General features: G+C 40.4%; 1 protein-coding gene across 12 annotated transcripts in view; it reads left to right on the top strand.

Moving 5' to 3' along the window:
- Positions 1-20,251, top strand: part of LOC119495401 (regulating synaptic membrane exocytosis protein 1-like) — a 103,359-nt gene that overhangs the window by 76,828 nt on the left and 6,280 nt on the right. For 3 of the 12 annotated variants that reach the window (XM_037781803.1, XM_037781805.1, XM_037781804.1), the window contains 15 exons: positions 32-88; positions 3,262-3,427; positions 4,060-4,164; positions 5,604-5,663; positions 7,348-7,425; positions 8,901-9,017; positions 9,360-9,449; positions 11,433-11,516; positions 13,389-13,445; positions 13,781-13,846; positions 16,100-16,209; positions 17,046-17,167; positions 17,891-18,051; positions 18,176-18,390; positions 19,497-19,529. In XM_037781803.1, coding sequence (XP_037637731.1) covers positions 32-88; positions 3,262-3,427; positions 4,060-4,164; positions 5,604-5,663; positions 7,348-7,425; positions 8,901-9,017; positions 9,360-9,449; positions 11,433-11,516; positions 13,389-13,445; positions 13,781-13,846; positions 16,100-16,209; positions 17,046-17,167; positions 17,891-18,051; positions 18,176-18,390; positions 19,497-19,529 — 1,521 coding nt within the window. The remainder of the gene's footprint in view (positions 1-31; positions 89-3,261; positions 3,428-4,059; positions 4,165-5,603; positions 5,664-7,347; positions 7,426-8,900; positions 9,018-9,359; positions 9,450-11,432; positions 11,517-13,388; positions 13,446-13,780; positions 13,847-16,099; positions 16,210-17,045; positions 17,168-17,890; positions 18,052-18,175; positions 18,391-19,496; positions 19,530-20,251) is intronic. The other 9 variants (XM_037781806.1, XM_037781808.1, XM_037781807.1 and 6 more) reach the window with 9 other exon arrangements.

Genomic DNA, 20,251 nt, shown 5'->3' with positions numbered 1-20,251 from the left:
GTGTCTGTGTGTGTGTGTCTATGACGTTTAGGTTCTCAGCGTGTAACAGAGCCTGAATTTGATGAAGGTACAGCAGTAGTGTCTAAAGGTGGGTGGGGATCGTTTCCTGGTATTACCTTCAGTGTTTCCCACAAACTCTACTTTATTTGTGGTGTAGTTTCGGGGCGGGGGGTTGCTTGGCTGGAACAGGTGTATGCATTACTTTTCATTTGCGTATGGAATAAGTTTTGTGCCAAAATGTATCCCATACGCGACAAGCAGCCCTTTCACTTGTAAGCAAAGGTTACACCAGCTGACAGAAACTAAAGAGAAGCTAAATTTAGATTTGGAAAATTGTTCTATTGTATTGAAACTAATCTAGAAACCGTCATTAATGTTGACTTTGAATGTAAACTGACCTTTAAGTCTTCATCAAATATTTCTTCCTTTTGCTATTATTTTAAAATATTCTCTGCAAAATTACTTGAAATAGTATTAAAAATAAGAATTGAATTAAAAAAAAATCATTGATAAATAATTTGATATAACAGTTTGACCACAAATAAATCATGTGTATGGGAAACACTATCATGTCATAGACTACATGTTGGCATGGGGAGAAACCGTCCAGGCTCCATGCACCACTCAGGCATGGTTCTGCTTCAGCTCTGAAATGGATCTGAAATATAAATGATTATGTTGAAACACTTCGCCTTTTGTTTGTGTGTGTATTAGAGTACAACTGTATACTGTAAATGTCTGTCTTAAGTGTTTGTCTCTGTATGTTAGGGTTGGACTGGTATATATAGATTTATTGATATGGATTGATTGATTGCATATTTCTCTGATGATAAGGATAATCTAAATTATCTGAATTGATTATCTAACATTTTGATCACATGCCACACAAGTATGGGAGAAAAAAGTTGTATTATTGTTATTTATTTCCAGGATTTAGTACCTTTTCATTATATTTAAAAAGTATATAATTTTTTACATTAAATGACATTAAAGGGATAGTTCGGGTGTTTCGAAGTGGGGTTGTATGAGGTGCTTATTCATAGTCAGTGTATTACCTACAGTAGATGACGGTTGGCACGCCCCCAGTTTGGAGAAACAAACAGGAAACACATGAAAGCAAAGCAATGTACTGCTGTGGACGAGGCCGGCAGCAAAACGTATTTTAGCCCCCTACGAGAAAGGCCAACCAAAATAAATCTGTATCACTTTAAGTTTACACTATATTTAGAATATGTTCACTGCTTTACCAGTGAACTGAAGCTGTTGTATCCAACTATGATCTCTTCAAAGCCGCCAGACTCCAATGATAAAAACAGAAATTTTACCTTGCAGAACATGGGGGTTGCTGGTCTACCGCTGCCTCGATGGGTTAATTTATTTGTGTTATTGTGTGACTTTGGGGAATCCAAACTAACCCTTTAAAATACCAAAGTCACACAATAACAAAAAACAAACTAACCGATCGAAGCAGCGGTAGACCAGCAACTCTTGTGTTCTGCGAGGTAAAATTACTGTTTTTGTCAATGGAGTCTGGTGAGTTTGGATATAACGGCTTCAGTTCCTCATTAGAAAGGGCTGTATGACGGCAAGGTAGCGTACACTTAAACTGATATTGATATTTTTAGGTGGTCCTTTCTTTTAGGTGGCTAAATTACGTTTTGCTGCCGGCCCCGTCCACAGCAGTACTTTGCTTTGCTTCCGTGTCGGCACTCCTGTCTGTTTCTCCAAACTGGGGGCGTGCCGACTGCCATATACTGTAGGTAATACACTGACTATTAATAAGCACCTCATACATATATACCAATTCAAAACATCCAAACTATCCCTTTAAATTGATCAAATTCAAAGATCAGCTCATGGTATCACCTCGCTATATCAGTCGAACCCTACTATGTATCTGTGTTTCTTGTTAATGAGTACCCAAGTTAAAAAGAGAGACAGAAGGGGATGGAAAAAAATACACCAACTTTGACCAACTTTTTTCTTTTAATTTCCATGCATGGTAGGAATAAAAGAAAAACCTTGGTAGCACTTTCCAAAGCAAAACTAATGGCCCACTGTGAGCTGTGAGGTGCTGTTCTTTTGGAAATGAAATCAGTGACCATGGGACCACAACAAAGCCTGACACAGCCCCACAGATCCCTTCAAGGCTGATCAGTCTCTCTGTTTATATTTTTATCTTCAGAGATTGTTCTGCTGCACCACAAAAGAAAGTTTTTTTTTTGCACTACATTTCAAAAATACAGGACACAGTACTGAACAATAGCCAGCTGCGGTTCTATTATTAGGCTAATCTTTAAATAGTGTGTATCCTTGAGACAGACTGTCCTGTTGTAGTTGCTGTACAGTATGTTCAGTGGTATCAGGCTCCATGCTAAGACGTTGCTAGGCCTATTACCATGATCTCTACGCAGTCCAAACCCATGATTCCAAAGAAAATACCAGAAGTAAACAAGTGGCTGTTACTGCGGTGGCATCTCCCTACAATACGCACACGTATGAATGCTAGCTGTCCTAAGAAGTGTACAATTTTCTACTTTTACCTTTACTTTCTATGTAACGTTACTTTTGACAACGATATCTAGGAGTTTGGGACCTAATGACCACAAAGTAAACATCATTAATCTGTCGGCATCACAAACAGAACACGTACAAAGTGTCTGCTAACCGTGTTAACTGGTGACTCTCAACCGAATGCGTCGTGGTTGCTCGTAGTGACGGCAGCCGTGTCCTCGTAAAAGCCTTCAATTGGACTTTAATCCATTTTAAATACATATTCATCTGTGTTTATTATCTACTCCAACCATTTACGTAAGTTACTACGAGCAACCACAGATGCAGTCGGCTGAAAGTCACCAGTGAACACGGTTAGCAAGCAGTAGAGTCACTCGTTCGCCAGATTCGTCCATATAGAGAGATAATTAATTACTGAATATAAATACATTGAAGGACTTTTGCTTCCATAAATAGATTAAAAAAATGGTTTGATTTCACAAAAAATGTAGGGAAATTATATACTTTACTTTATAGTTTTCTACTTTTTGATGATTTTGGGTGTCTGGATAACGATAATTCATATTCTAATGTGTAATTGTAGAGGTCATTTTAGATTTAACAACTGTGGATCAGGGCTGCGAAGGCCGACGCTGAGAACTACCAGAGTTCCTTCTGTTTATGACATATTTACATTCACTTCTGAGCATTTACATTTACTTATGAGTGTGTGTTTATATGTGTGTGTGCGTTGCCGTTCCCACCCAGTAGCAGATGGGCGTGGCAGGGAGAGGCAGCGGGAGTCCGCGTCTACCCTGGAGGTGCCGGACCAGCAGAGGACGCCCGCCCATCACATACGTTCCCGCTCGGTGTCCCCGCACCGCGAGGAGCAGGGACGAATCCGGTCGCGGCCGCCCAACGTTCCCGCCCAGAGGTGAGGGTTAAAGGATGAGACTTTAGAGTTGAACTGTTTTACTACGAGATATTATGAGGCATTAATCAGTCAAACACAGAGCTAGGGGTATTTAAAGAGATATACTCCCAAATCTTCTAATCTATAAGCTTGAAAATTGGCTGTAAAACATTTTATCCTTCATACAGAGTGGAAGCTATGGTCAGCGTCAGGGTCAGTGGTTGCAATGAATTCCAACAGTGACAAGTTTATGCATGCATAATCCACTCCTTTACGGCCCATTTATCTCTTTAGCATGCTCCAAATGGTCATATTTTAGCCAAATATAATACATATTTTACGCAATTTATTATCAACTGTTAGTCCTCAGAGGTTGGCAGCGTGGCCCGATACCTGGGGGGAAGACATTGGTCACCTATAAGAAGTAAAAGCAACGTGGTAGAGGGAGAGAGAGAATGAGAGAGTTTGTTGGAAGCCAGCAAACAGAGTCCATCTACTAATGAAATGTCTGTCTGATGCAGAACACACAGTGCTGCCAGCTCTGCTTTTACTGGCCGAGCCAAATGAGCCCCGCCAAGAGTCTGCTGCAATACCGCCTGACCACTAACCTGACATTCCTTCCTTCCTTCCTTCCTTCCCTTCTATCCTTTCAGGAGTCTGGATGATGAGCTTCCTCACGCTCGTCGTTCTCGTTCTCCGACCCGCTACTACGACCCTGCCAGAGGTCGCCACCAGGAGGAGGAGTACCTGGATGACAGGTGAGTGCCTCTGTGTGTGAGCACCGCTTGTAATATATGTAATTAGACCAGTGGTTCTCAAACTGTGGTGCGCGCCCTACTAGTGGGATGCAGAGGCATGACAGGTGGGGTGAGCAGGTTCAGAGGAAAATGCGATGCGCAATTAATGTCTTGACGTCGGAATCTTTTTCACGGCGGAACAGTAAACAAATCATATCTTTATACATCTGTGGTAGCAATGGTGTTTATTCAGACAGGTAGTCTGTAGGTTTACAGAATGGACAGATATTTGACAGAGACGAGAAGAAAATCAGATGACGCTTGGGAGACGAACAAGACAACATGCTCATCTGACGGTAGTCAAAAGTAAATGATACGAAGTAGGGCTGAACGGAGTAGTTCGAAGCTTCATTCACAACGTTGACATTCTAATTATGATTAAACTTACAGATACAGAGATCTTATTATTTCCAAAATTCACTACATGTTTTTATCTAACAAAATATTCTGCTTCAATCCATATTTTTTGTTGTTTAGTCTTTCAAAAACAAAAACTTTTCTCTCCGGCACGCACCTGTTACGGGGCGGTCTAGCAGCAATCCAACAGCACCATAAATTACATTTATATAAATATAAATAATAATGAAGGTGATGGGAGATGAGGAGAGACCAGTGTGTATTTTATGACTGAAAACTCTGGCAGCTGACGGTATGAGACCCAACAAATTAAGAAGACATTTAGAAACATTACATCCAGTCACGTCAATAGAAAATTGGTTTGATGAAGTTAAACTTTCATCCTATCAACCTATTTAACATACTAGGACTACCGACTAAATAAACTATAAGAAACAACCATGCTAACTTCAACTTAAAATATTTCTTCTTCCAAAGTGGGAATGACAGAAAAAGTTTGAGAACCACTGAATGAAACTATAGATGTCATCAGAGTTGCTTGGTTGGCAAACAAAACAAAAAGATTCTCCGACAGTATGTTTTTTTGTGTGTGGCATTGACCGCTTATATGTGTGCGCAACAGTGTGACTGCTTGATTCTGTTTTTACATGTCAGTGTGAACGCCTGTCATGAGATTTTCTAAAACTTTATTTCATCAAACAGGTTAAAACCTTTTTTTTATCATTTTAAAAAATATCTCCTGATTTAGTTTTTCTGACTTTTCTTTCACCGAATTTCCCTTTTTTTGTGGCTGTTTTCTTTGGGCTTCGAACGGCGCTCTCCGTTGATTCTCATATTGTATAAAGTGACTTCAGAACAGTTTAGACAAAACGGCTTTGGTTGCAAAAATCTGTGGCATTTCTGAGTGTGTGTGTGTGTGTGTCGTGTGTATAGCAATCAGCGGCAGCTTCTCTTTCCTATTCACCCTCTTCTCCTTCTGCTCTTCTGGTTTTTTGACTGTTGTTGATTTCCTAATGTGTCATCCATCCCCATGGTAACCACAGTGAGGTCATCATGATCCACCAGTCAATGCGAGGCAAAAGTGCCGAGTGCCTCCACACCAGGTAAACTGGCCAATCACGACATATTGTTTACATTTTTGGTTTCTGGCTTTTTGGTTCTGGATCAGTTGTAGTTGTATGTGCGTAGTGTTTTTTATCAGATTGTAAATCCATCACCGAGAATGAAAGAGCGAGAAAATACCCGACTGAAATCGAGGATCTTTTAATTTGCTGTAAAACTTAAATAAGTGTTGTAAAAGTAAATTATTTGTCATTTAAAATATATACAGAAAATAATAGTTACAATATCTTTTTTCCAATGCAAAAAAGAAGTCACTTAAAAACACACACAAGAGTAGAAATAAAATTGTGGACTGGACTGAAAAGATAAGGATGGCAATAATTTTGTTATTGTCAACAAATCCCATGAAAAAAATACCTACATTGTCTACATTGTCTCTCAATACATGACTCAAACAGGAGGAAAAAAGTGCATTTGTTGGGGACTATTTTTCGGATTAATCCACTGACTATGTTTACATGCACACTAATATTCCACTATTATTCCATATTTGATACGGGTCGTGTAAACAGCATATTCTGTTTAGATATTCAGAATTAGGCCTTATTCCGAATGGAGCATTTTCAGACATGTGGACACAGCTTAGTGGGAATATTTTGTGCATGTAAACATAGTCATTGATGTGTTTTTAATAGTTTTTGGACACCAATGTTGCTCTATGGCACGAAGGAATAACATATCAGGCTTTGGATGCACACACAATACTTGTTAGCAGGATACATTCAAGGTTGTTTTTTTGGTCTTTTCATGTGGTTTGCTGACAGAAACAAAAATACAGACTATGATCACAGATTTAACTTGACAATGATTTATCATATTCCCTATAATTTTGGGTAATGTGGAGGTAGCAGAGGTTAGGTAGATCAGACTGAGGACAGGAAGCCCAAAGAGCTGATTATTTAGTTGTACTGCTGCCTCAGATCCACAAGAGGACACTACAGGACCATGCATGCATTCAGACCATCTCATTCTTAGCATGCTACTACTCTACAACCACGTCTCTCTGCAGGTCTTGTTTCTGCACTCTGTTCTCATATCCAGAATCCTAGTACAGTTTATAATTTGCCAATCACATGTACCGTAGTTACGCCCACATGGGTCTCAGATATCTATTTGATTTCACACAGTCAAAGAGGTAAGTTACACGCTTAAGAACACATCTCATCAGAGGCGTCTCCTTTTACAACCATACCTCTCAGATAGAAACATAATACGCTGGCAACGTTTTCTGTGTGAACTTGGAGGGTGTTTTTAAGCGTGTCAGTAGAGATGAGAGCCGGCTTTTGATGCTTGTACGCCTGTCATGCAGTGCTGTAGTTCTACTTGCTTACACCGCAAAAACCTACAGGCTTAGCCAGTGATTTTGATAGGAATGCACTGTTTAGAAACAATATGACTGTTTTAAAGACATAACTGACAGTCCTGAAACATGAAATTTGATAAATCAGCTTATGAGCAAAATCTCTTTGAACAACACATCTTCAAATAAGCTTATTAACATACGACGTAGTGCATAAAATCACTGGATAAGTCGACACCTTTTTTGACCTACAAAACTTTCTGTCTGTTGTGCAAACAGTCCCACAGACTTGTTTTTTTTTTCTCCTCTTCCACCCATTCCTCCCATTTTCCTACTTCTGTCTGCTGCATGCATGCTAACATCAGGAGATCTACTAGGCACAATAACACACTGCCACCTAAGATGCCCCTTTTGTTCAACGGTATCCACAAACACACAAACAGGTAAGTCCACAGGTAAGGGCTCAGTGTGCTTCAAACGAACAGTGTTCATACAAATTTTTCTTTAAACAATGTCCTCAATGTCACGGAAAATAGAAACACAGGACATCATTTCTGAGAAACCACGTTTTCTGTGTCAGTTTGTCATGGCACAGCTATACTGTAGATACTACATGGAAGTTAATTGTAACATTTTGTTCGCCTAAAAATGTCTTGTGCAGTGTTCGGTTGTACTTAGCTCCACCCTCTCGTGTCACTGCAAAAAAAACAGGATGGCGACGGCCAAAATGCCAAACTCGAGGCTTCAAAACGGCAGTCCACAAACCAATGGGTGACGTCACGGTGACTACGTTCGCTTCTTATATACAGTCTATGGACGAAACAGAGCTGTAGCAAGTTCAAAACACTTTGTCGTTGTACAAACACGCTGCCATATTTGCTGAAATCATCTAAAACTGACCCAGAATCCAAAAGTGAATTCATTGAAGCAACAGATTGTATTTTAATCTTTTGCTTCTGCCCTCTGTTGCCATGCAGTATGCAGTATGTAACACAATTGTTAGCTTGGTGATTGGATGTTTCTTGCCACAAGTGCACTCTGTGAGTCTAAGTTTACATTTACGTTAAAGTTGCGTTTACAAAGGCTTATACACTTTTTATCAAAGAACAACATTATTTTCTAATGCGGGTGTTTGTCTTTTGTACTAATTGATTCAACTGGAAGAGTTTCGTGCCCATTCAATCCGAGGAAGTGCTCCAACTATGAGTCACCTGATAACTGTCTCAGGAGAAAATGAATGACACTTTTACTTCCGGAAACAGGGCTGCCCAAAATAAGTTCGTCCAAAACGTCTGCCATCATAGCCTCTTCTTGGCTGAATCACACTGCCTCCAATCTCTCTCCAAGAATTCCGTTATTTTTTTTGCGTGCATTTGTAGTCTTGACGCAATGAAATGGGGATAACTTTGCGCACATTCGGAGAGTCTTTTCTCAGAGGAAGGATGAAGGACCTCAAAGAACAACTCAAAAAATGACAGAAGTACAGTAGTTGGTTAAAGAATGCTTGAGAGAGAAGTTCAAACCCTGCCTACTTTAACGCCGCCGCACACCTAGCCAATGTTCTGTTTCAGAGATTAACAAAAATGGTCCGGTGTCCTATGTTGGAAAAGGTCTTTCAGAAACTGTTCGACAATTCAAGCACTTTGTTTGAAGCATACTGAGGCCTTTACACATTTCCTGGTGCCAGTGTGAATTTTACCTCAACCTGTGGAGAAGCACATTATCCTTTTTATTGTAGTAAATGTTGATCATCTCCAATATTAGAGTTAGGATATCTGCCAAACTTCCTTTTTTATGTGAGTATTTCCCACCGCAGCAGGAGCTTCACAGATTCGTTTCCAATCTGAGCTTTCTTTGCTTTATTTTGTTTCATTTTGCCAATGCATGCTGTTTCTTGAAATTTCCATCTTGTGACTAGTTCCACGCTGCCTGCATGTCGAAAGATAAGCTCTGTCGTGGGATCGCACGTGGTCACGGCAACGCACTGCTCCACCACACAGCGCGTTGTAATGTTCACAGATGAGGTGACCGTTAGGTAAGAACACACATACATGCGTACAGATTATTATTATTATTATTGGCTAAACATATGAGCGTTGGGAGAGAAGTGCAGAGAGCATTCCATCCTTTGCAATCAAAAAACACATTTCCACTATACCCCATCTCCATGACAACCATGATAGAGACACTCCCATCCCTACGCCAGCCAGCCAGTCATGGTTTATTCTAGCATTATGATTTTGGGAATCTAACCGGACTTTCTTTTAAAACATTTTTTTCTGTTTGTCCATTGTTTTTCTCTTTGTGTTTGTTTCTGTCCTCTCCTCCTGTCTCCTCCTCCTCCATTGGATGGCATGTTGTGCTGTGGTGCCTCTAGTGATCTGCAGCCTTCTCTGGACAGGGTTAGGAGCGCTAGCGCCAACTGTCTGACCCCAGACAATCATGCCCCCTCATCAGAGACTGAAAGGTACCAGCCTCTGTCCCCGACACCCCCCTCCTGTAGTGCTCCAGTAGTGTCTCATCCTCTACCTTTTCCTGGTCTTTGTAGTTCTTTCCCTTCTGAATGGTCCTACACTAGCTGAAGATTACGCTTCCCCCCTTCCTCACGCTACCCAGACCCCCCATCGCTGTGCACCACTCTGTTATTCACCCAGCAGCTACCATGTTTTGCCACAATCCGCAAGTTGTGTATGAAGGTGCAACGATTTTCTAAAACTAGATCATGCGCTAGCAAGGATCAAATAGTAATACTTTTATATGTTCAATTGCTTAAAGATTTTGCCAAATTTCATATCATTGAACTATCACCATCTAAAAACCGTCATCAAAGATTGGCACCCAGACAACAGAATCGGTGCACCTCCTCTTGTACACTTTACCTAATCTAAAGATGAATCACTTCACCAACCTGCCTACTTTACCCTCACATCGTCCCGACGCTTCAACCTCTCATGCATCTAATTTGTTAGCTTCACTCCTTTATAATAACCAGCATAACAATCACCAGTGTGTTTTTATTAAGACTGAATAAGACCAGCTGTCCTGTTTGATCCAGAGATTTCTGGTGCCATTGCTGCTTTCTTGGTCAACCATCATCCACAAATTAAATGACTTTGAAGGATAGTTTCCAATTTATTCAAGTTTATTTTATTAAAATACTCACATGCTATATGTATGTTGAAAGAGTTGTGGGCCTCTGTAGTCTTCCCCTCTGTCCACGCAGGCCGTGAACTGATACCTCCGTAGTGTGACTACAGTATAAAAAATGATGATAATGGTGTTTTGTTGGCAACAAATCTAGAAATAACTAGAAGGACACTCTCCAAGGCCATGCCCCGTCTACCGATGTCAACGAAAAGTGAGAAATAATTTGGGTATCCTTTTCGTGATTCAGATCCGCTCCAAAATGTAATTGGTTCTTCCTTGGCCCATGCTTCACCCTTCCACCAAGATTCATAAAAAATCAAGCCAGTAGTTTTTTTCCATAATCGTGCTGACGGACAAACAAACCGAACCGAAAACATGACCTCCTTGGTCAACCCTGTCTCCCACAGAAGTATGTTCTTATACAACTAAACTGCATTCTCAATTACATTTTGAGGGAAGCGTATTTTGTCCCGGATTACGGTCGCAGTTTTAAACAGTTTTAAACATATGGTTAACGTTTTAAATTGAAACAAAACAAAACAACAAAAACGCAACAAAAGTACTGTGTTTAGGTTTAGTAAAAACAAAACATCATGGTTTGGCTTAAAATTACTATATGTCACATGGGACACAAATAGCGGTCTCCAGGGGGAAAGTCCGATGGTTATTGGACCCATCCGCCGCCCTTCCCGCCCGCTAGTAGTGGACTTTATCGCTTGTTATACTCATCATTATACCAATGTAAATTTCATCAACGGTTGCTCAGTATATTGAATCAACTACTCTGTGTGTCGCTCGATGTCACCTGCTACGGACAAACGTTAAAAAACGTATTTGTGATATGTCAAATCGATCCGTGACAAAATACGTTTCCTTCAATACGTAAATGAGAATTGAGTTTAGTCGTATGGGAACGTAATCTTTAGGAGACAAGGCTGCCTTGGCGGCGGTAACTAGAAGGGCCTTCAGAGAGCGCAGACCTCTGCGAAAGCCGTGCCCTGTCTTGCGATGTTAACAAAAGTGAAAAATTATTTGTGTATTCACCCAGTGATGCGCATCCGCTCCATGCTCCATGCTACACCCTTCCACCAAGTTTCATGAAAATTAATCCAGCAAATTTTCTGTAATCCTGCTGACAAACAGACAAACAAAGCGAACCGAGAACACGATCTCCTTGGTCATGTCAGGCACAAAGAGACTCACTAGGTACATACCCACTAATGGAATAGCATGGCTTTCTGATTTTTGTAATGGCTTGCTGATTTGGTCATATGGGTGATATATTTTGTATGTGTACACATAGAAAATCTTTGTCCCATTCCCTGCCCCGGAGACGTCCGGCCAGTCCCAGGATTCTTATACAACATGCGTCCCCTGAAGATGACAGGTACCCTTGTGTGGACCCCCGGCCGCTTCCTCTTAGAGCTTGACTAATGCCTTAAAATCTGATGCCATTACCAACCAAACCCCAAAGTGTTTAGTTGAATTATGATAAAAGGAGAAAGGCTTTTTACAAGGCAAATCACCACCCAGTATGTCACCAATTCCCAAGTTTGTTTTCAGTATTGTAAGGAACCGACTGAAGTCCTCAGTTGGGTCTTATTAGGTTCAGGCAGATGTCAAGCTCTACCTCGTATTTGCAGCTAGCACTAACCTCTTGCTGAATTGTGATATTTCTGATTAGCTGGTAGCGAATTCGCAACCTAAACTATGCCAACTCTTTCTACTCTGAAAAAGTGAGTGATTTTATCTTGTGTAAGTATAATTTAACTATTTAACTTATTTTAGACAAATTTAGTACAGTAGTTAATTGGCTGATGTTCAAATTTTCAAATGCCTTTAAAGAAACAGTTCAACATTTTGGGGAATACGATTTTTTCACTTACTTGCTGAGAGTTTCCGTTGAATACAGCGGGTAACTCTGGGGTCTGAAAAGTGAAGCCAATGTGGAAGCGCCTTAAAACTTGCATTCTTTCTAATAGCCAGCAGGGGGCGAATCCTCTGGTTGCAAAAAGAAGTCTGATTGTATAGAAGTCTATGAGAAAATGAGCCTACTTCTCACTTGATTTATTACCTCAGTAAACATTGTAAACATGAGTTTATGGTCTCAATCACTAATTTCAAGTCTTCTTCAATACAGCATGATGTTCATTTAGAGTCAAATAGACCATAAAGCTGTATGAACATAAGTATATATTAGGGTGTGACAACCTTGTGATTGACAGGTAGCTACCACGACGTTGTCCGCTCTCGCACTTGTCCGTGTTTTCGTCTTACAACTTTAACCCTTTCACAGTGTGTTTTCAGTTCATAAAAGTTAATTGTAACCTTTTGGTCGCCTAAAAACTCTTATTCAGTGTTCTGTTGTACATAGCTCCACCCTCTCGTGTCACTTCTGGTTGCAAAAACCAAGATGGTGACGGCAAAAATGCCAAACTCAAACACAAACCAATGGGGGACGCCGTTTATCCCAAAATGTAAAACTATTACTTTAAACTTGCTTAAACCTGAAATTGTTATTTTCTTGAAACCAATAATAGCCGCAGTCACAGTTGCTTTTTTTTTATTTAATTTTTTTTTACAAATACAAGGTCAAAATCACAAACTTTTCTTGAGTTTTTGCAACTTAACTTCCTATTGCTAACCTTCTGGTTCGTGGTCAGTGAGCTGGACACAGTGAGAGTGAACATGATGTACAATGTAGAACTTGTCAAACTCAGTGTCCCGTAGGCCTAGACAAGTTCTTCTTTGTTTCATACCGTGTCACTCACATTGTGTAAAGGGTTGCTTGTATGGTTTCTCAGCTTGTGGGTGGTGTTTTCCTGGTTTTGTAATTTGTTGCAGAATCACAGCGATAGTTTTCGTCCCTAGTCGTGGTTGTTGTTGCCGAAGTTTTGTCCTGTTGCTTTTCTATCCTTCCTTCGCGGTTTTTAGTTCTCAGTTTGTTCTCTCTTGAACTCAGTAGTTTGTACTGGTCATGGTGTGAACTCCTGCCTTGTTGACTTTGCTTCCTGCAGTCTTTCCGAGTGTACTTTTTGTTCTGGGAATTGCATCTGCAGCTTCTGTGTGCTCGCCTTCTCCTCTCAGTCTTTAAGAAGCCTCTCTTTTTCAAGGCTTAGTGCTCAGCAATGACTTCGAATTCATGATGTCCATAATTCATATCAGAAGTGTGACTGTGTGTGTTCGTGTGTGTGTGTGTGTGTGTGTGTGTGTGGCGGTGCATGTATCATCCTTGTCATCTTCATGTCCATGAATGGAGAATATGGATGCTACTTCCTACTCAAGAGACTTTTATTCACCTCAGTACAAAGAAGAGGTACACACACACACACACACACACACACACACACACACTTGCGTGCACACACACACACGGGCAGACTTAGAGATGAAGCACGAGTGTGTGACACCCCTTATTCATATCACAATCACATCATCCATCACAGCATGCCTCCTATTTCCTGTTTTCCAGATCATAAACTTATAAGGCCAATGACAGCCCCCCCCCCCTGACACAGTCAGACTCCTCTAAATCTAAATGATGTCTCCTCCATCATGCTCTCTTCCATCCTCTCATCCTCTCATCCATCCATCCATCTCTTTTTTTTTTCTTTTGTGTATTGTTCCCTTTGCTCATCCACCATTCTCCAGGCAGCCTCGGACCCTGGAGATACCCGAGTGTCAGACTCTTGGCAGGAAGCTCGCTGACAGAGGCAGGTAAGGCATGTACTGTAGGCTCAGCACATGTCAGACAGTAGAGTGTAGGAGGTCATTGATGGGAGCTGGAAATTACGCAACCAACTTAAAAAAAAAAACTCTATTGCTGGTAGCTTTTTTTTTGGAAGAAGCAATCTTTTCTTACGTTAGTTTCAAACCCCATTTGTGCAGGATTAACATTACAGAGGGAGGTGGGGAATGAAATATTCACTGGGCTCCTCTGTAATTTAATTATCGTTCTGGACGGCATTTTAAAATCAGAAGATATGGCTGTAATAGACATGGAACATACGTTTATGTATCTTGAGGTATTTAGTTCATACCCAGATAAAATTCAGCCAAATTATGGTCATTAGTATCATATAGTAATAGTAGTATAGTGTCGTACAGTGACCATCTTAAATTTCTCTACAGGCATGCTAGCAGCTCTGTGAGGCCGTCCTGAAGTGGCACAGTGGTGCTAAATACTAATATCAATGTTAACATGCTGTAATATTTGTGAATTATAGTAGCATTAAACACAAAGAACATTTTAGTTTGATGGGAATGTCGTTAGTTTTGCAGATATTTAGTTAGAGTATTAAAAGTATTGGGCAAATTAAAATGTTGACATCGTGGGAGTGTTAATATGAAAAGTTATTACGCTTCATCTTGTAGGAGATATGAGGTCCTGTCCGTACCAAATTTAATGTCAATCCATCTAACATTTCACTTGAATGTCACATGATTTTGGATGACTTATTATTTATTTGTATTCTGTTGCTTTTTTTTCTTCCAATTTTTCCTCGACCCCCCCATCTTTCTTCACGTTTTTTGTTCCTGCATGCTGCTGCTTCCACACTGTGTTGCGGGGGCTTTGGGTTTGTATGGCACTCGTGTGACTGTACGAACGTGTGTGTGTGTATGTGTGTGTGTGTGTGTGTACCAGAATCAAGCCCACCTCCATCTTAAGGGGCTCCAGAGGAAAGAAGGCCCCACTGCGGCCCCTTGGTAAGGGGATTCCCCTTGAATGAGTTCCACTAGTCTAACCCAGTCTGACAGAGAGGAAGTTGATAAATACAGTAGATACTGTGGTGGAGAGGAACAAGACAGGGCTGCTCTCTCACTCCTTCGTACCTGTGTGTGTGTGTGTTTGTGTGTGTTTCTGTGACCTGTCTTTGCCATATCACAGCCTCAGATGCTGCTGCTGTTGTGTGTTGGTGTATTTATCGTGTACGTGTTGTGTGAAGGTTATTGTTTAGTCATTTCTGAGCGGTTGCGTAAGTGTTTGGTTAGGTGTTTTGTTGAGTGTTAAATGCCCGATTTTGCATATTTTGGTCTGTTTCAACATTCCTCAAGCAACATCTGAAAAATTGTAATTGTAATTATTACATAATTCAATAATTTAGCAGCAGTAATTGTATTATCTTGCCCTATTATGAGTATAACGGCCAGTGGATGGCCAGTAAAATGACAATTTTGATTGGAAGTTTGTTACAATAGAACTGGTGGTGATGTATCCATGTAAAGAAAACAATGATATCCACATTTTTAAACCTTTTATACTTAACGGAATAATGGAAATATTATTTTTTTTAAGAATGTACAATTGATATGACAAAACACATGGAATTGACAAACTAATTATGGAGAAAACCTGAATAACTAGTGAGAATGGATTCTATTGAATGGATGTCGGCAGATATGCTGGGATTTGTGCTTGAAGGCTTTCACCTTCTCTCTCTGTTCTTCTGTCTAAATCTTTATTTGCTGCTCTTTCTGCAACAGGATCCCTCACTACACTATCAACCCCTGAACAAGCTTCACTTTGCTTCACTTTGTGAATATGTTGTTGCTGCTACAGATTTTTCACTAAACTATCGTTGCTGTTCTTTCATTTCCACGACTGATGCTTTTCCTGTCACTTCATTTATTTTTTTTATACAACTTTATATTTGATGTTATACATCTTAAGACAAGAAATGTGAAATGACAGCAGGTTCCTTTGGTTAAAAGCTGTTTTTTTTTGGCTCAGTTTTTGTGTTCCTTCAGGTGAATTTCACCCTCTTGTAATGTCACAATTAACTCAAGACATCTCCAACCAGCAAGTGTCGGATGCTGCAGTGTGAACGCCCCGGATCACAAACAGATTGACTTTAATTTTATTTTCTCTCTCTTTTTTTATCCCCATTCTTTTCTTCCTTGCTTTTGTTCATCTTCTCTCCATCTCTCCCCGCCTCTCGTTTACTTCACTATCATATTATTTTGTGTTAGGGGCCACCTCCAAGGTGGTGCGTCTCTTTCCTCCTCAGTGACGTCCTCCTCAGCCCGCAGAGTACGGCAACTCCCACAGCTTCCCCCCAAGAGCAGCACCGTAGAACAAGGTAACCATGTTGATGATTTTATGTGTGTAAAACTGAATCAGGTACAAGTCTATAGGTGAGGGATGAGTTGTCATTGACGACGACAGTACAGGACTGCAGTGCCATTATGACATTATTATTATCACAAACTCACACACCCACATCTTCAGAATGCACATGGTTTATCATTAAGTGCAAAACAATATGAATCTTGGTTTAAAGGTGCAATTTGTAAGATCTGGCCACATGCTCCAAACAAATAGGGGTCAGCATTTCACCTCTCCTACTGGGTCCATACAATCTAAATTTACGGTTATCCTTAATTTAAAAAAAAAAAAAAAAAACTTAAAACTTAACGGCACTTTCTGGAGTATATAGTGGTTGCCTAGCAACCTCACACAGACTCTGAGAAGTGACTACTCTCTGCCAAGAAATAGTCCGTCAAATAACCCTGTGTAAAACTACAAGTTGTCATTTTATTGTACATCAGTAAAATTACATATTTTATAATTTTTATAACGTTGTAATGGCGTGCTATCTTGGCCAGGTCTCCCTCGAAAAATAGATTTTAATCTCAAGGGACTTCCTGGTTAAATAGGGTTATAAATAAATAATGATGTCCTATAACTGTTGCTGCTATTTACTGAAATATTACACTCGCTGTTTGACCTGAAAGACCAAGATTAATGAAAACAGGTTGATTACTATCCATGCTGAAAGGGGACATCAGAGTTAGTGGGTCCAGCTTTTTCAGCACTAAATGTTTAGGTTCTGCAAATAGGGTCAATTTTCAGTGCAGTGTGTGATTAAGTGGAAGTTTATTGAGCATCTTATATTTCTTGTGTGTGTTTTTGTAGCCCTGGTAGCAGAGGAGTGTGTTCGTCAGCTCCAGATGAGGGTTCATTCCAACCGGGCGTCAGCTGCCACCACCACCTCCAGCCAACAGGACCTGGACCGAGCCCTCAAGAACAAGCGGGAGGTGGGCCACAACTCTTTATTTTGTTTAATTATGTTTGGCTTCATTTATCCTGACAGTTCACTTTAACTCATCAGGAGAATGGACGGAGACAATAAGGGGTTCCAGCCAAAGAGCATGAGCCATAATGTTGCTCAAGTGCATCGCAGTGAATTGCATTTACTGTCTAAGAAAGTAATAAATTATCTTCCAGTAATGGTGAAGACCACACTCAGTAAAATGAATTGGTTCCGACTGGGCAGCCGCTGAAGAACGCACCTCAAATACATGAAGTGTATAATCCACGCTGGCTGGTTTATCGCTCCCTAACTGACAGTTTAACGGCGATATCCTGACTTTCACACATGTCTACATGCCACTAGTTTCACTTTTCTGTATGCATCATGTCAGCGCTGTCTTTGTGATGCATTACACCGTCCCCCATCTGACTGAATGTGAAATGATTTAAATCTGACGGTATCAGCACAAACTGACTAAAACATGTGGAAGTGTCAGTAATGCTGTGACATGGATGAAAGCATGTACAGTAGCAGGTTTGACCATTTTCAGATTTACAATAGCTTTTATATTCCGTTATAAAATCTGAATTTGACGGAAGTTATTCAGTCTCCTTCACAAGCTCCTATGACATGGTTGGTACCAATGGATTCCTTAGTTGGAATAGCTAACGTGTTAACACGCAGTATATACATGATATGTTATTTGTGTGATATGTGTTTCCTGCAGCTCTACAAGGACCAGAGGAGGAGCAGTGAGAACGTTTCCCATAAGTCCTCAGACAGTGATGTCAGCGACGTGTCAGCCATCTCTCGAACCAGCAGTGCCTCTCGCATCAGTAGCACCAGCTACATGTCCATCCAGTCAGAGAGACCCCGGGGACGCTTCAGGTACTCACACATACTACCTCACTTAGACAACAACTTTGTGTATTATTCATATTTACTTTTCAGTAAAGGAATTTAATTAATTCATATAAAACAAACTTAGTTTTGGGTGACGTGTGATGATCAGCAGGGCCATGCGCGCAACGGGCCGCCACATGATGAAGAGCACCAGCGTGAGCGGCGAGATCTACGGCATGGAGCACACCGACGGCAGCCAATCAGACACAGCGCTCGGGAGCCTGGGGAGCGGGATCAAGAAGCGGCGCTCGAGCCTCAGCCAACGTGTTGTCGCCATCCTGCCATCCAGACGCAGCCGGAGTACCTCGCAACTCAGCCAGACAGGTCAGAGAACAGTCTGACTGACAGGCTGAGAAATCTGCACACAGATACAAACTATATATCACACAGCAGTATCTAAAACTACACGGCACCACCAACCATAGACCCTCACTGAAGGCCTTTAAAGTTGCAGTGTGATCATTTCATCAAAGAATCACCACCACAATCATTTTAACCCATTAGTGTAATTACTGTAAATAAATAATACCATCGCCAAGAAGATTGGCAGCCTCTAACAGCATCTAGTCTGTTTTATATTGTGTGGTAAATCTTTCATTGGACAAACTAAAAGGCTAATATAAAATGTTTATCCGTAAAAGCTGAAGCAGCAAGTTTAGCTTGAAAGCTGTTTTTTCTGAAAGCCGCTTTAGGAAGAATTTTTTTTATGTGATTACAGCATCTTTCAAATTATTGTGATGGCATACATTTTTATTTGTAAAAAAATAAGACAATCCCAGGAGATATATGTGGCTGTCAGCTATAGTGTCTTTTTGAATTCTACCTCCAGGGGGCGTCAAAGTCAAAGACATTTTCTGTACACATAGTGGCTTTAAAGAGTACTTTAAAGAGCGACAACACTTCCCAAACGTTAACTTATTTATCATGTAACTTCCGTCCTTAAGTGACGCCCCTTCCGTAGTTATTTTAACCCAAACGTCGACTTATTTATTATGTAACTTATATTTTTAAGTAACGCCATTTCCGTAGTTATTCTAACCCAAATGTTAGTTGCAACTATGGTTTCGTTGTCAAGGACAATGGCAATAAAGCTCTTTTGAATCTCTTGAATTTTGGAGAGTGCAGTTCCATGTTAACTAACTCAAATGCATCTCTGCTTCGAGAGCCGGTTCGGATAAAACAAATGCATCATGGGTGCATTTATTTATGAATTTGATGCGTTTTTATCGATACAGAATCAAATAGAGAAAAACATTCATATTCTGTAAACAGAGACTTCAATGCAGATAGTCAACAACTTGTAGGTCGCTAACACTGGAACACATTTAGATCATTTCACCAGTGTATCCAGTGTTGCTGTTGTTTCTGATGATGTTTATTGGCTTTGTTGTTGTTTGTCGTTGTTGTTGTTGTTGTGTGTGTTATTTCAGAGGCGGCGGGTAAGAAGGCGGAAAGACAGAAAGGTAAAGCAATAGTTAGACAGACAGTTTGGTAGGAAGACAGTCAGACACTGTAAGACAGGAAGACAACTGTACTTTACTTCAGGTGATGCTTCTAAGGATTTATAGCTGCCATCAATTGTTGGTGCATGATAAACCAAGCATGGTATTAAAGTATATAGCAGGATTGAATACATTATGTAGCAGCTGTTAAATGTAACTTCTCTGATGTTTTTTTTTTTGTAATTGCATTGAGAGATGTTAAAGAATATGTTAATTAATAAAGCATCACAGTACACTTTTTAACAGATTCTTAACAGACTTTTTAAGAGACACAGATGCAGACAAAATAGATCAAACTCAGTCAGACAGGGAGCCATAGAGAGAGAATGATAGCGAGGGAGAGTTGTAGAAGTTCCCAGCACCTCCAGCCCTTCCTGAACTCTGTCTCCGGCACGCTTCCTTACTCCACCCTCTTCTGTCATGTTCAGTTCTTCAAGAAGCCCGGCTGAATCCAAAATCATATTCTCAATTAGTCCGATTTTTGTAACCTACAGGCCGTATCTGCCTTTCATTTTCACTAACATAAAAAAAACCGAAATCTGAAACACTGGTGTTCTTTTTGGAAAGGACGTCATGTGTTTATGAGAAAACAAACAGCAGGCTTTTAAAAAGATCTGAACTCTCCCTTTAAACCCGGATTTACACTGTATGATTTCTTCAACCCTCCGAGTTTTACCTTTACA

The sequence above is a fragment of the Sebastes umbrosus genome, chromosome 10 (assembly GCF_015220745.1).
Source record: "Sebastes umbrosus isolate fSebUmb1 chromosome 10, fSebUmb1.pri, whole genome shotgun sequence".
NCBI classification, from domain to species: domain Eukaryota; kingdom Metazoa; phylum Chordata; class Actinopteri; order Perciformes; family Sebastidae; genus Sebastes; species Sebastes umbrosus.
Note: the sequence above shows the minus strand (reverse complement) of the source record. Positions and strands in the feature narration are given on the sequence as shown.